Source organism: Anser brachyrhynchus, assembly GCF_964034855.1.
Source record: "Anser brachyrhynchus genome assembly, chromosome: 5".
Taxonomy (NCBI): domain Eukaryota; kingdom Metazoa; phylum Chordata; class Aves; order Anseriformes; family Anatidae; genus Anser; species Anser brachyrhynchus.
In genome coordinates this window covers 3,012,397-3,029,039 of record NC_137699.1, presented here as the reverse complement: position 1 = coordinate 3,029,039, position 16,643 = coordinate 3,012,397, and the positions used below count along the sequence as shown (strand labels likewise).

The 16,643-nt window shown below is 40.0% G+C and overlaps 1 protein-coding gene across 11 annotated transcripts in view; it reads right to left on the bottom strand.

Moving 5' to 3' along the window:
• The window catches only part of DENND2B (DENN domain containing 2B), a 170,155-nt gene that overhangs the window by 42,483 nt on the left and 111,029 nt on the right, over positions 1-16,643 (bottom strand). For all 11 annotated transcript variants that reach the window (XM_080595788.1, XM_080595792.1, XM_080595785.1 and 8 more), the window contains 6 exons: positions 10,116-10,264; positions 7,260-7,475; positions 4,344-4,440; positions 3,347-3,391; positions 815-999; positions 61-170 (listed from right to left, as the gene is read on the bottom strand). In XM_080595788.1, coding sequence (XP_080451914.1) covers positions 61-170; positions 815-999; positions 3,347-3,391; positions 4,344-4,440; positions 7,260-7,475; positions 10,116-10,264 — 802 coding nt within the window. The remainder of the gene's footprint in view (positions 1-60; positions 171-814; positions 1,000-3,346; positions 3,392-4,343; positions 4,441-7,259; positions 7,476-10,115; positions 10,265-16,643) is intronic.

Here is a 16,643-nt window from a genome sequence, read left to right as displayed (position 1 = left end):
GCAGCTGCTCCAGATGCACTCCATCAGCACTCAGAGGCAGAGGAGCACCAGAAGGTTTACCTGTTGTATTCAGAGACAGGGAGCCAGTCCTTGGCATCAGGAAAGCAGAACTGAGGGATAGCCTTGAGACGTTCCTCTGCTTCACGCATTTGCTTGGTTGGTCTTTCTAGCTGCAGGGGGGCAAAAATTGAAGTTCAATCAGTTACTGTTAGGGCCAGCTCCACAGCACCTCTCAGCAATGTGGAGAGGGTTAATAATGAGCTCTGAAGAGCAAGGGCCCATCAGCTTGTTCCTTATTGGTGTTTTGAAGAGTGGGCACTACCCCAGGACAGTCTTATAGATGCTAGTACAACAGAAATCGTCACTGCTGTTGTGTTTTTTTTTAATTGACTGAAACTCCCTTGTTGCACAATGTCCACTTACAACACACTCCTATCTCAAATTCCTTTCTGCTGCAAGAACACAAGAGAAATACCATAGCTCAGCCAAAGTCTTTCCATTGACTTCAGTGGGTTTTGGAACAAATCCTAATATAGTCAAATTGAGTTGAAAGTGAAATATTTAGAAACTGAATTTAAACACAATATTTAAAGCACCTACCGTTAGGCTAAACTCTCCAGCACTAGAAAAGACAATTTTGTAAATATGGAAAGCTTTCAGTCACCTTCACTTTCCTTCATAAAAAATCTGAAAGCTGAATGATTAACTCAATTTAAGAAATAGATTCCATTAATTTTCCCACTTTACTGATCTTAGCAAAGTAATGATCTTACAAGGCATTTAGAGTAAGTTGTACATAAGATTTTTTCTTTACCTTGGGAAACTGATATGTCACTTCTGGGAGGTAAGTGTTTTTAGAGGGCTTCTTTTTCAGTGACACTACCACAAAATATTCAAATAACTCCCGTTCTTGCCATTCGATTAGCTCCAATTCCAGGGTTCGATAACTTGGAGCCCTCTTCAACATTGACTGGATGTGTACTAGACGCTGGGTATGAGCTAGCATCAAAAAAAAAATGCAGATCATTACCTGGGAATGTAATGTGTATGTGTAAGCCACAGCCATTCACAAAGGACTTTCAATTTGCCAGTAAATTATTCCAAGCATGTTCTCCTTACAAAATCAGACCTTAATACTATAGTCTCCCTCACTAATTCCACCCATAAATCAAAACTCTCTCCAAGTAGTGAAGTGATGCAACACTAAGTCACTGAAATCATTTGCAGTTCATAACTGTTGTCCTGCCAAATGTCTGCTTTTCCTTCACGTGTAAAACTATATTATAAGCTCTTACGTGAAACTTATAATGCAAATGCACTAGAGCCTCCGGGGCAACACTTCTCCTCAGGCCTGACTTGGACCTTGTTTACACTGCTGAAAAACACTTCTGTGATCTGTCCCTATACAGCACAGCTCTATGGTAAGAGCCACCAAAGGCATACTTTCTCCTTCTCCACAGCATAGGCATAGTTCATACAAGCTGTGGAATGAGCTCCAGGGAAGGGGGAAGGAAAGGAGAGAAGAGAAAAAACGTGCAAATTGCCTCCTGCAGGATTGCTTTGCTTGTGCCAATTCAGACCAAGGAGCAGATTTAGATTTATAGTCACATCCAGTCCTGACTGAAAGATACTCCTTGATCCAATGACTTGTCTCCAGATCTCTCTGGTGGACTAGTCAGTCATCACTACCAGTTCTGGTAGACAAATAAGTGAAAACAACTAAGTAAAAACAGCTGCCTGCATGCTTTTCCCCACCCCTTCACACCAGGATCTCTGTGCAATGGCAGACAAAATATTAGCAGCACATGTCAACCCCTTAAGGCTATATTCATTGACACAGTTTGCAAAAGACAGACTCTCCCTCGTTGTAGGGAAATAAGATGTTACAAGCACTTGATCACAGCAGTAATTAACTGATAGAAATAAAAGAAAATCCCTTCATGATCAGCTGTCCTACAACTAGTTTAACAACACAATTTAACAACACAATAACAACACAGAATTATAAATTATTTTGATAAAGCACTTGGTCATGGCGTGACTGCACAAGGGAAGCCAATTCCTAAGAAAGATCCTGATTTGTCTTCCTTGAGAGCCTCACGTGGCCGGACAGTGCTTCATATTTGCAAGAGGCAAAACCAAAGAGCCCACCTCAACAAATGAGGACCTAAAAAATCCTGTTTTGTTACATATGACAGCTGGATCTTTGGCTCAGGATGCCCAAAGAGCATCTATGTAATTATAAGGTCATGTAGAAGCAGTCAGTTAGAGCAACATCAGAATGAGGATCCTCCTTTCCACAACAACAAGGGGAAAAGCTACTCAGTTTCCAGTGAAAACAGAGTATTTCTAAGAGAGGCCCTGTTTTTCTTAATTGTGGGCTATGGGTAAAAGCAACCCCCTTGATTTTTGGACACAAAGAGAAACATAATCGCAAGTGTTTTGGGGCTAGTATCTGTCTACAAAGGAGGAATGAGCTGTTTTGCAGATATTGCTGTACAATGTTGCATACGGATTGTTTTGGGTGAGTTTCTGTGTCTTACCACCACCTGTCTGGAACACACCTTTTTTCCTCAGATATTTTTTTTTCCAGCCAGGTTTCCTGTATGAACAGCAAGCAGGTGATATCTGTAGTAGACAGATAAGAATGCTTTCTCCTCATCTTATAACCACAGCTCTGCGCTCCTGTGGGTATTTTTTGCCCTCACTTATTAGTAATACGATAGGTTTTTAGTAATAAAAATCTGCTTTTGCTGCCTTTGACTTTCTTTTACAGTTCTGTCCATTTATCAGGACTCTTGAAAATAACAGACTAATTTACTGGCCTGGCTTAAGCAGAGTTTGTGCAGGTGCCGTGTACTGATAAAGGAATTTCTACAATTTGCAGACTGCAGACCTATAAAAGAGTATGAGAACTGCTACACTGGATCATACCCAGTATCTTGCCTCCAACAGCAGCTAGAAGCAAACACTTAAAGCAGCATATGAATAATAAGAAAGTATATTTATCCAACCTCATCCCTCTCCGTTTGCACCCAGTAGTTGGTCTGAAAAACACTAGCATCTGTGAAGTAGCTGACAAAGCAAATCTATCAAAGGTCCTGTTCTTCATTATCTGGCACAGTTTCCAAATCCTTGTTAGATCCTCACAGTTCATTTTGTCCTTGCTTTCCACATTCATGCTGCTGTGTTGGAATTTTTGTGAGCTCTACAGTAATGAAGTTAGAATAGTTCAGGAAGGAAAATACAGGTCACGGACAGGAACAATGTGCAGTAGCATGAGAATGTATGTTGACAGGGTCTGTGACAGTGGCTGACTAGAAGCTGTTAAAGGCTGACCCCTTACCTTTAAACCTGTCATCTGAGTCGCTCTCACTCTCACTGTTCTCATCTGCAGAGGAGACAGAGGGATCAGTTAATATAAAACCAAAGCAAACATGAACTCAGTTTACTGTGGTGAAACTGTGAAAAACACACACCTCACACTGAACCTTGTGATCCACACATGCTGTCCTCCTGAGTTTTAAAACATATTGAAATAAACAGTTTGAGTGACTGTTTAAATTATGTTTCCATTGAAATAAGTTTCAATTTTGCTTGAGAATAAGAGCTTCATTTTGATGAAAATGTAGAATTCATTCTCCCTTCCAGCAAATGGTTGCGCTGAACTGCCATCTATGCTAAGCTAAAGAGGTGAATGAGACATTTTGAAAATGAATTTTTATCCCATCCACTACCTTTTCAGACTTGCAATTTTTCTAATTTTTTTTTGAAAGGAAGTTATGTAGCACTTGAGAAGTCAAGGGAAGCCTTACGAGCTTTGTCTGGATAACATTTTTAATCAGCAGAATTCACCAGACTGAGATTAACATGCAAAAGTAATTTTACAATAAGATGCATTTCTGAGGTGTACTTGTATTAAACTTCATTGTACGCCTATTACAAACACAGCCTGAATTTCTTTCAGGGCCCATGCTTTTCTAGAACCAATCCAAAGCAGAGGCTGAGTTATATTCAAATGTTCATGCCAGGAAAAAGCATGAATGAATTAGAGAGTCAAATTGTAATTCTGGACAAAAATTAGAGATACAAACTACTGAAGAAGTGAACTAAAGAACAGGCTGAGTAAGTCTAGCTGGTCACAGGATTAATTGGATAGACAACAGTGAGAATATGATTTATTTTTATCTTATCCCCATTTTTCTCATTTCACAACATTATCATTGTTCATACCAGAAAGTTCTAAACAAAGCTGAGCGTGAGGTACATGTGAATGAAAGACGAGAATGTGTTGATTCTCTAATATTCAAGTGGATCACTGAACCATGATGCATGTATTGTACCTCGGAGGGACGCTGTCTCAATATTGGACATAGAAAGCTTCTTCAATCGTTTTTTCCCTCTTTTTGCACTGTAGATGGAATTGATTCTTTGGACAAGCTGCAAAATAGGCAAGTGAAAAAACAGTAAGGCTAAACACTTCCCTGCTATGAAACTTTTAATTAATGGATTTATCCAAACAATTTGACTGTGGATTATAGGTCAACTGGATGCCCTTAAACCTTTACTAGTTCAAAGTGCAAGTCTCTTATTTTGAATCCCATTTGTTTGAATCACTTATCTTGCATCTCACTACCCTACCTATAGATAGGCTTTCATAGAGAAAGAACTCAGAAACCAAAATCCCATTTTCAAAAATGACTTAGGCACTTGCAATAAAAGCACAATATGACTGAGGATTCTGAGACAGAAAAAGTTGACTGTAGCTTTTTTAAGCCTTTTTAGGTACAGAGTAACCTGCTGCTTTGAAGCCACATTATATGAGCTGAGGATCTGGCCCATACAGACTTTTCCTCCCTTCCCCTTCGAACTTGTGCTGTACTTACTGACCTTCAGAGGTGCTGTATCTATTTTCTCTGATCCTACCCTTATCTATGAATGTATTTTGAAATGAGCTACTTGTGCTGGCTAAAGCAAGCAGTTGCTGGAGTTTTAACTCCTGGTAATCATCTTTATGACTTCCTTCAACAAGACTAATCCAGATAATACCTGCCTATCCAAAATAATTTGAGATGAAGGAAAATATTGATGTTTAGTGACCTTAACAAGAGGTTGGGATTACTAAAACTTACCAATTAAACAATATATTGTGATTTCTGAAAAGTCACAAATATGAAGCAATTAATCTTTATAATGCTTCGTAATAGCATATTTCATTCCATAGCAGCTTTACTCACAGAACTATTACACAATTTGCAAAAGCTGTTTTATTTCAGCTTGCAGAGAGAAATAAACTCAGAGAGAGAAGCTAATTTGCTATAGACACAATAGAAAGTCAGTAACAGAGCACAGACTAGTACAAAATCTCATGCAGTCCCTCCAACAGTTGAATCATGCTGACTACATATTTCATCAGGAGTGCTATTTGAAACATATACCTATTTTTTATGGCAAATTTTACAGTTACTGCACAAATTCTCTTTACGCTTCTACTGGGCACAATAAGAACTAAATAAGGCCCCTCTCTCCATTTCCAAATGCACACAATCATGTGGTTGGGTACTTGAGTCACAATTACCAGAAGGAGAAGCCCAAAGTAGCTGAGGAGAGGAGCCAGGACAGGAGACCAGAGGAGGTAACCAATAACTAAACCAAGATTTGTTCTGGGGAAAAACAGGAGGCACCCCGTGAGGGGCCTTGCTGGGATTTTGTGCTCTCTTTGCTGGGCTGCTCAGCACTCTCAGCACTTCGTCTGCCTGAGCTGCTTCACCAAGAGTAAAACACCTGCATGGCGGTGAAGAAAGCCCTTTTTTTTTTTAAAAAAAAAAAAAAAAGCATTTAGATATTGCTTCATGAAGCATCCCTGCTATCTTCTCTGTGTTGTGCATCTGTGCAGGCATGGGGCAGTGATGCAGGACAGGGGTTTCTCAGGTTCAAGTCTTTTCTCTAATAACTAATATTTTCTCAATAAAAACATGAGATTATCCACAAATACATGATTCCAGGAGTTAAAGCTGTCAAAGGCAGAAATTATCATGAAATTTGTGATAAAACCATGAACATTCATATGTTTAAAGCATAATTTTACATGGGGAGAACGTCTATTCCTTAAATCTGACGAAAATGAAAGTTGGGTACAAAACTAACATCCAAACTTTCAAAATTTTACTCAAAACCAAAGTACACTACTCTGTAAGTTAGAGTAACTTCCTCCAAAGATGTATGCTCATTTGTGCAGTAAAATAGTATATTTCAAGAAAGTAAAAATATAGTAAATATTAAGGACATAAAGATAATTTTCTTCTTTGCTTCTGGCTTAGGGAGAATTTCAAACTAATTGACAGGAACATAAAAATCTCTCCCCAGTCACAGTATTTACAGCCACATACTTTAAAATATACTGTTTAGTAAGAAAAGGAAAGAGCTGAATACAGTAAAAATTGCCTTTGTTCACAAGCCAAAAATAAATATATTGGCAGTTCTCTCCCCTTTGTTGCTATTGTACTAGAAAAGGCCTGGGTTTTGTTCGGTATGCCTTCCCCCACCCCCCCCCCCCTTTTTTTTCAGGGGGTTGTGTTTCTTTGTAGGTTTTTTCCACATCTTATTTTGAATTGGAAAATTTGAACTCCTTGCAAAATAGAACATTAGTTTTTGCTTCAAATCCTTCAAGACAACAGGGTTATGAGGATGGGGTAAGCTGTGAGTAAAAGCAGAGAAACATATTAAGTCAATAATAACTGTTTTCCCAAAACCAAACATGTGATGGGAAAAAAAACACACTTTAGATGCTGCTCCATGTTATAAATAATAATTGTTTGGCCATCACCCGCTCAAAATCATAACATTAGGTACACAAAATGCTCTGGCCCACAAAGCTTAAAGAAAAGTGTGGAAAAGAGAATTGGCTTAAAATCAACTCATTGCAAAGATGGCAATCAGATGTTTGCTACTTTTGGACCAGTGGAGAGTTATCCAATTTTAGAGAAGGGATTGCACAGTAGGGGTGTGTGTAAAAAAATAATACATTTTGGCTCCCAGAGTTACTGTTTCTGTTTTGATCTCAAATTTCCTTTAGGATGCAAAAAAGAGCTTTCTATGGCTAAATAAATAAATAAATAGTGGCTAAAGGTGGGATAGAAATTTTCAGGCTCTTGGAGACAGGCGACCTAACCCCAGCATGAGCCTTGTAATTGAGGCCTTGCGTTCAGTTTTATCTCCCCAGAGGACAATTTGTTGGAACAAGATCATCCTGCCAGTACCTTTGGGATCCTCCTGGCCCGGCGTGTAGACAGTAGCTCGCTTGCGGTACTCAGGCTGTCCTCATTGAGGCTGGAGGGGGAAGAGGGAATTCCAAGCTGAGCCAGCAGCAGCATGTCATCGTGGCTGTGCCGCTTGGGTAACCGTGGTAAGCGGTGGCTCTTCCTTTCCGACCAGTTCCCAATACGCAGAGACTGGCTGCTAGGCTTTGAAGGTAGCTGTGGGAACAAGAACATCTTGAGCTCTTCCCCTCGTCAACATTTAGTGCAGAAGAAGCTCTTTGTGAGCGAGTGGTGGCACCATTGCACCCTATGAAGTATGTTCAAAAAGAGGGTGCAAGGTCAAACTGAAGAAACAGGGGTCAATATCTAAGGCTTTATCTAAATTTCAAAGAAAACAATAGACTGCATTTGGCTTTGGATTTCCATGCACCCACACCACATTAACAAACACCATGAGCATTCAAACCTAACTGAAAAGTTTGATGGACATCAAAACACTGATATGATGGGCCTGATCTCTCTCACTTGCAGTGGTGAAAATCCAGAGTGACTACACTGAGGCTGCTATTCATCCTAGATAAAGAAAGTAGAAAATCAAGCTGGCTGAATTTCCACCATGTCAAGATGCTTTAAGATCCATCAGTATGCAGAGGCTGGGTTACAGCTTTGTCCTACCTTCCCAAGGAATTCTCTTTAAAGGACAAATCAGTTATCATTGTAGCAAGGAAGGCAAGATCTCACTGATGGGAATAGGCATCAAGTAACATCTATCTTAAAAAAAAAAAAAAATGGGGCTCTCCCTCTCCTGGAACAGTCCTCAAAGCAGCTCTGCCCAACTCTTGGGAAGGTTAATCCGCAGGCTGGCAGGGTCAGGTCTTTGGCTTCTGTTTCCAGCTTCCCTATGATGCAAGTGAAGGACAGACTGCTACCTGCACTAGCAAATGTCCCATTTGTTTTACTTGGAGGGTTTACCTACTACAGGGCCATACGATCTGGCATTAAAAGTAGGTGTTTCTGTATGTGTGGGTTTTGCATCACAAACACGTCATCATCAATAAAACATTCTTTTTCTATCTGATGACTTTAATAATTGAAAACAACAAAAGGGAAGGAAGAAGAGATTGGGATTCAAAATGACCACAAGCCAGTGTTTCTGAGATCTCTGCTTACCACAGGTTTGCATGCCAGGAAAATCTGCAGCTGTCTAGAAATGAAAGTTCTTTTTGGAGATGATTGGTGAAAGCCTGCTGACCTTCTGATCTCTTCCATCTTGTTTATCATCATCCATGACTGAAGAGTCATGTTGCTAATCCAGCTATGTTGCTATGCTGGAAAAACTGGGTGATAAATTGTTGACAAAGCTGCCATTTTTCAGGAAATTGAGACTGTTCTATTTCTGGTCATCAGAGAACTGCCCAGGCTCATAGCTGACCTGCTCTTAGTGTCCCTTTGCTTTATATATCAACAAAATGACAGCACAATTATGGCAGGACTGACGGAAACTCCTGGCAGCATTTCAAAAAGAAGCTACCAGAATAAAGATAGCCTTGTTGCGTAGATACCAGAGAATACTTATTTCCTGAGAAACTTTACAGAAGCAACTTTAATCTGTACATTCTTTTATCACCCTGTGTAAAACACCAAACGGTGGACAGTATCTTACCATGGACCTGTATGGGTCCTACCCCAATGGGACATCTTTCTGGACCATCGAAATGCTATCACAATTCCTTTTAACACACAGAGTACAGCCAAAAGTAATTGTTCTGCATAGTATGTCTCTCACTACAAAGTTATCTTCATGGCTGTAGTTTCTGTTTCTCCTTACTCTGCCTGATTATTCACTTCCCATATTTTCCCTTTTCAGTACCTTTGCTGAAAATACTCCTGTTTTACAACTGATGGGCAAGGTGTATACCAGGAATCCTGGTAATGCTTTTGTCTCTAGGACTGCGGTGCTCACATGTACCCAAACTGAATAAGCAAAAGAAAACATATTCAGTTTTGTTCTAGGTTACTTTACATGACAAAAATGTAGATCCTCATGACTTTTTTTTAACTGCAAATTTTCTGTTGATTCAGTACAAAACAAAGTTCCGTTAAAAGGAGCTTTGAATCTCAAAATTAAGTATGTGATAAATTTATATTTTTCCTTATGAACACAATGATCCCATAAACAGCATAGCAATCTGGCATTTCATAGCTTTCACAGAAAACACACTGCTTTGGAAAATTCACCACAAAATGGAAACTCTGTAGAGTTCCCGGTGTTTTATTTTATGCTGCCAACACAGCTTATACAGCCTTGTTAAATGCAGACACTCAGGTTTTTCTAATTATTTTATTATTCATTTATTTACTAGGGCAGGGGGCATACTTTGCTTTCTCCATCTTACAAGAAACCATGCCATGCTACATACTTCACATTAGCAAGCCACGAGAGGCCGCACATAATACATGAGCAAGATTAAGAACCTGACTTTCTCCCTCCTGTCCTACTAAAAGCCCATCAGCAAACACTGAGGAATTCACAAAGAGGTGTAACCACACAAAGGATTTAGGGCCAGATTCAGCTCCCCAAACAACCGGCAGAAGGATTCTGCTTAAACTCGGCTGCCCATAGCCAGCCCTCGTCCGGGCTATTCCAAACAGCAATCAGCTTCTGCACTGCAGTGCAGAGCCTCTGAATTACAGCTGCCAAGAGCAATGATTTATGGATTTGATCACATTCTTTTTCCAGATACCCTTTCTCACTCAGTGCAGCTGCTCTTCCTCCTATGCCACAACTGATTCTCTTGCAGCAGCTTTGAGCGCAGAAAGAAACGCGACCTCACGCCCTGCGAAGCCGTGCGTTACCTGGGGAGGTGATGTGTATTTCCTGTCCTGCGGAGTCCACATCCTGTGCAAAGAATCTAGGGAGTTCTCGGAGAGCTGATGGGATTTTCGGCCCGCGTGACGGCCTTTCAGCTCCACATCCTCATACGGGTTTTCCTTGGGTGACTCTCCTTCACATTTTTTTTTGTGTTTTTTTTTTTTTTGTAAGAAAAGAAAAACAGACAGGAATGTAAAATTTAAAAAAAAATCATGTGAACCAAGTAAAAGGCTTTAAGAAAAGCTCCTCAGCTTTCAGCATGACTCATCCCTCTTGCTGCAGCTGGAAGTATTTGGAGGAGAACTTGGCTATGAGGTCGACATTTTTTTTACTTTCCTTTTTTTTTTTTAAATAAAACACAAAGATTTCACAAGACGTGCTTCTGAGCATCCACAGCTGTGCAAAATTTATTGATATATAAAAACTAAGGCACATAACTACTTTAAAGTATATCAGTAGGTTTTATAAATCTATAGCAGCTACTCACAGGGTGAAACGAATAGCAATAAATAACTGTTCTCAGCATACCACCCTTACACACGATAAGACAACTTTTATGTGATGCTACCTTCATTTTTCTCTTCCCCTGAGAGAAGGCAAAGAAAGAATAAGCACTTCAGCTCAGCAGTGCCAAGAGAGAAGATTGGAAAATGTAAAAGATGAGGGAAGAATTTCTGCACCAACCATGCTACATTCTCAGGGTGTTCTTTAAAATATATCACACCTTCTGACTGAGCAGCTATTCATTTCAACTTATGTAAAATTTGTTTTGCCCAGAAGAGTACTCATCCTGCCAGTAACATATGGAGGCTTGAACTGTTAATCACTAAATATGAGATAAATGAAAAATACATCGAAAAGCAGACTGCAGCCTTTGTCTTCTCAGTCTTTGAAAACCAGAACCAAAGTTTACAGCACAGATTTAAATGAGCTCCAAAACCCTTTGGCAGCCATTTCCATCTAAGGACTGGTGGAGCAACTCGTCTACACAGAAATACTGAACTCACTAAACCTCCCACCAAACTAAGAAGCACAAAGAGGAATGAACTCCACCAGTAAAATGAAAGTTTTGTATCCAATTCAGACAACACATAATCAGCAACTGGCTTAGAACTTCAAGATTTTCACGCACAGGGTCCTTCCAGTTTTCCAATCACCTTGCACAGAAAATCATCCCACCAAAGTCATCTACTCAAATTCAGAACTTGAATCTGCAGAAGCTTGAAACACGCAGGAAGTTCAAAGCTTTGGACAATCTTGTTTTCGTCATTATATCTAAAGATGACTATGAAACTTCTGGGTTTAGTACAATATATATACCAGAATTCAAGCTATTATATATAAGTTTTAGAAAAAACCCAGGTTTTATTATATACTGTATTAATTAGGAAGTGAGGACAGAAAGCTCTAGCATGGTTTATTATTCACAGAGACAATATTCACTTTTCACAGAGGTCACAGCTGAGGTATAGTTACTTTCAACGAGAGCAAGGCTTGAATTAATACCCTTGTCCTTTTGACTATCAGTTTTCATTCTAGACAGAATATTATATTTCCTCATTGCACAAAAGAAAACTAAAACAGTTTGTGTTTCTAGTTTACTGATAAGCCTAGAAACACAGGTCTGCTTGATCCATCAGTTATAGCGATAAGAGCTTGCAATTAGCAAGATCACACATTCACACGTTACCAGTAAAACTAGGGTTTTGCTTCAGTAGTGCATCATACTAAGACTTCTAGTCAAAAGTAAGCACAAGAGTGAATGTTTTAGCATTGTTTTAATTAGTGGCCTGAATAACTGCTGCTCTTGAAGAATGTTTGAATTGGCAGTCACAACCTATTATTTCATCCAGAGGGAATCTGATTATACAGGTTGCACTGTCAATAGTCAGTCCACATGCTGTATAGAAAGGATGCCTTCAGGTGCATGAAATACTTAAAAGAAAGACGTTTTGATGAATGCAATGGACAGGATAAATCTGAAGTAACAAATATTCTTAAATACGGATGTCCTGAGAGGACTATGGAACCGATTGACTCCTTCTGCAGGAAGAAAAATAAATAGACATCGTGCAGTAAATGTTACTTTTAAATACTACAGCTTTAGCTATGACAATCACAACAATACAGCTAATTGGACAGTACTAGCATAATAAAATTTCTTGTAAGCCCAAGTCAAGTATAGGTCAAGCAAGCATTTTAGAATGGATCAGCAGATTTCAAAATACCCAACTATATTGGACAGTGGTTAAACACACACTTCCTTGAGAAAACAGATTACTAATGTTATTACATTAGTCTGCATAATATCCAAACTTCTGAGAAGAAACAAGTTCATCAGTTGAAAAGAAACCTTTTCTAAATGGTAAAGCATTTAAAAAGTTTAGGGTGATTCTCCTTCCAAGACACCACGTAAAACAAAATAGCTTGAATCCAGCTAAACTCAGCATTACAAATGTTGATCTAAAATATTAAGTATAGAAGCGGGCCCTGAGAAGTCTTGGATGAGAGAAGAAGGAGGAGCAAGAAATCATGAGCAGAGGCTGCTTTTCTGACTCAGATTGTCTACCAAAAGAAAGCTCTGGCCAAATTCCTCTTCAGTGTAACATGGAGGTCAGTGGAGACACCACAGGGATTTTAACCCTTTCCCTAGAGCTGTGTGAGTTTCTTCAGATGACTGATTTGCCATTCAAGAGCACTTACTTATTTTTATCATTTGCCTAAAAATCAATTTACTTCAGGTCCTTTTTTTTTTAATTTTGAAATGATGTCTTGAGATTAAATATGCCACTTTTTTTTTTTTTTTTGGTAAGAATAACCTCTTTCCCCAAGAAATCTCTGATAATGAAATAGTCTGATCAATCTGAAACAACCTGGTTTTACTGGTTTGACATTTGAACCAAGTGCTTTGTTGAGCCAGTGAACTAAAAGGGATAATTTATTTGTGTGGTCTTCAGCTGTTTTCAAACCTGAGACAACCACCGTTTTTTAGTATATGTACTCTTCTTGGTGGAAGAGACACAAAAGACCGTACATGCAAAAAGAGTGCCAGGCAGCACAGACAGACTGGTTTCTGGGTGTCAAGAACAGGAAGGGCAAGTGACAAGAAACCCAAGACTGCAAGCAAGCAAAACAAATGTGTGAGGATTTCCTAAACTGCCTTAGAACAGCATTTATCCCCATACCAGTACACTGTGACTGCCTTCCACAGGCACATAGACCAGGAGACTGGTGGGCATCTGCAGGTGTGGATTCCACACCAGAAGGAAGCTTCAGGGAAGGGCTGTGGTGGCAGCTGGTGCTACAGCACGAAAATGAGGAAGATTTCCATACAGCTGGGCTGGCTCCAGAGGTTTGCAGCTTTGACCTCAGCATTTCTCCTCAACAACATCATTTCTCTAATCCCAAAGACCAAGACAAGGAATATTTACAATCTGCAAGCTGTAGTGCTTTTGTATGCATTTGTATTTGCTGCAAAAGGAAAACACATTTACAATGAAAGAGCAAAGAAATGTCCTTGTTCCTTCCATATGATGTCTCCATTGGAAGCCAAGACAGACTGGAAGAAAGATGGCATAGTATAGAGGCCATGCTTGTCTTTACAAGGCTGATCCAATTGCTGCAGAAGACAAGAGCAGACTATCACTGACTTCAAAGGAAGCTGAGTCAGACCCCATGGCGCATATGGTCACAGTGTTTGTCAAAGGTTTGCTATTTCATGTCTCTGATCACCAGCCCTGCTTCCAGATCAGCTCCCTCTACAGGCTTTTTTCTTTTTTTTTTTTCTCCACATTTCCCATTCTCTTGAACTCTACGTACTGAAATGCTCAGTTAGCATGGGACGTTTATCTACATGACATTTATCTTCACAAGCTCTTACAGGCAATTTAACGATTGGTCCATAGGGGAAAGAAAAAAAAAGGATAAAATAGTCAGGGATCTTTAGAAAAGCCATGAGGAATGTAGTGCCTTGAGCTTAAGCATTGAAGAGTTTCCTCCAGCGGTTGCAATTTCTCAGTCCGTGACACTCTGCGAGTCAGCCCCACCGAGTCCTGAGGCAGCACACAATGTTCCTCTGCTCAGCCTCTCACACGTGGCAAATGGGAAGCAGAGGCAGACGCAGCAAGCCTGTCTCATGCTGAGAAAGGAGTGAAAAATAAGACTGAAGGGGAAAAAAATACAGGCAGACACTTCTCTATAAATGACAGAAAGCAGGGAAATGCACAATTTTAGATGGCAGAAACAACTGTCAGAGGAACCACATGGTTCACTGAGTGTAACTACTTTCTTTCACCCTACCAACAAGTAGGAAGAAACAAGTATCAGGTATATAGTAAGGAAATGGCTCGCCAAATTGCCTTAAACTTGGTGCCTATATTACTGTGCTCCCTGTGCTCACACAGAAAAGATGCTGTCTCCAGAGAGTGATGCTGAATGCCCAAGCTAAAAGCCGCTTTCCCCACTGGCTGCACAGGAAGCCCAGGCTCCTAAGCTGTGCGGCTAACTAAGGTAGATGGTGTCAGCACCTCACAAATGGCAAAGTCTATATTTCTTGTATACCAAATGATTATTGAAAATAACTGAAATCCATGTATCCCAATGTGGCAACAAAGCAACAGCCTGATCATCAATAGGATGAGACAGCTAGAGCATTTGGCCCTTCTCTGACAGGCCCATATGGATATTGTTTCATTTAATGTGCTCTGGCTGCCATTACCTTATACTGTCTGTTATTAAAATTGCCACAATTACACTTTCCAAAACACTCCCATGCTTTTTAGAATTTGAAAGACAGGCTAGGGTCATGGAGGAAGATAGGGACACACATTTCCCTTATCACAGCCTGCACCATCATTTTGTACCAATCATAGATCTGTCTTTTACTAACCAGTTATCCAGAGACCTACTAATAAGCATCTGACTAAAAGCCCAAAGTGTTTTCAGAGAAGGGACTAGCACAGCACTGCTGGCAGAGGTACATTCTCTCCAAGTTTGCTTCAGCTTCACAGCAACCCAGCAGTTCCAGTTTCTCCCAGATTCATACAACCATTTTGATGCAAGATGATGATCTGATGGAAAATAATGTGGTATGATAATATGACAGATGATAATGTGGCATGTGATGATGGGATTTTACTGGAAACGTCAAGAGCCCCAGCTCACTCTTTTTCTAACCCTTTTCCACGTTTACTGGAAGAACTTTGCAAACAGTCTAATTTGAAAGCAATGTCAAGCAGGAATGTCTTCCAACTGGACCTCAGTCATCATTTCTGCAGCTCTTGGCACACTTAATGGAGGATTCAGTAAAGCAGCTAAATCATCCCATTTGTTACATGACATGTACTATGTCCAGCTTACATCAGAATGCAAAACAACTAATCTGTTTAGGAGAGACAAGGTGCTTTACCATGCTGTTTTGAGAACCAGACTCCACAGGGAAGGTTAAATCACCCACATTCCCTACACACTCAGGATCCTTCTTGAAGGTCCACATCTGCCTATTTTAACTGCTCAGGCACCCACCTGGGTTAGGCTGCCCTGACACTCGTTTAATAATGCTGATTTGAGACATATTGCTCCATCTCCTCTCTTATGTGGTCTGATGTATTGTGAAATAGCTGAGACCCAACTCGGGCCATTTTCAACTCTCTGGAAAAGACTGTACTTACCCAAGTACAGCAACAAACTGTCCTCCACTAATTTCAAGAAGAGCTGGATATGCCGAAAGCAAGATATTTTGCTGAGCGATAACCTGAACATAAGACTTACGGGGAAACAATTTTACTCAAAATAAATAAATAAATAAATAAAACAAAACAAAAACACCAAAAAACTTTTCTAGATCTGGTACCAATCTGACAGGTTTGGGGCTTTATGATGATTTATATTTCACCCAGGTACCTGACTGTGAAGAAGGCCCATGCAAACCCTTAGCTAGTTGTCCTGTTATAGTGCCAAAGTAAACAAGAAATAGATTCTCCCCAAACTGAAGTGAGATACTCAAATGGACAAAGAGAGGAAAACAGATAAATTATTGCATATAATCCCACAGTTTCACTTTTCAGTCACCTTAGGTGACAACTGTAACATGGTTTAATAATATGCCTCCAGAAGCACAGTGATTAAGTTGTTATCCTCTCTCCAACTCCTCTTAAGATGCAAAACATATTTGTCAAGAGAAACATCCAGTTGGAAGAGCTCAGCATTTCCTAATGTGACACTGAACAGATCCAGAGAGCAGGAAGGTGTGTAAAAAACCCTTCCCTGGAGGTCCAGCTGCCCCTGGGACCACAGATTTCTGTAAGCTCCCATTAGAAGCCCACGAGCAAGATCTCACTCAGAAATTCATTCCAGTTACAGAGATTCCACAGCAGTACTTCTGGGCACATTGCTTTACTTTCTAGACTGCTTGAGACTTCTAGACTGCTTTCAAAGCAGATACAGTAGCTGTCTGCAGCTGCTTCTCCTTTAACTGCCTCACTTCCTCTGTTTGCCTCCTTTTCTCATCCTTT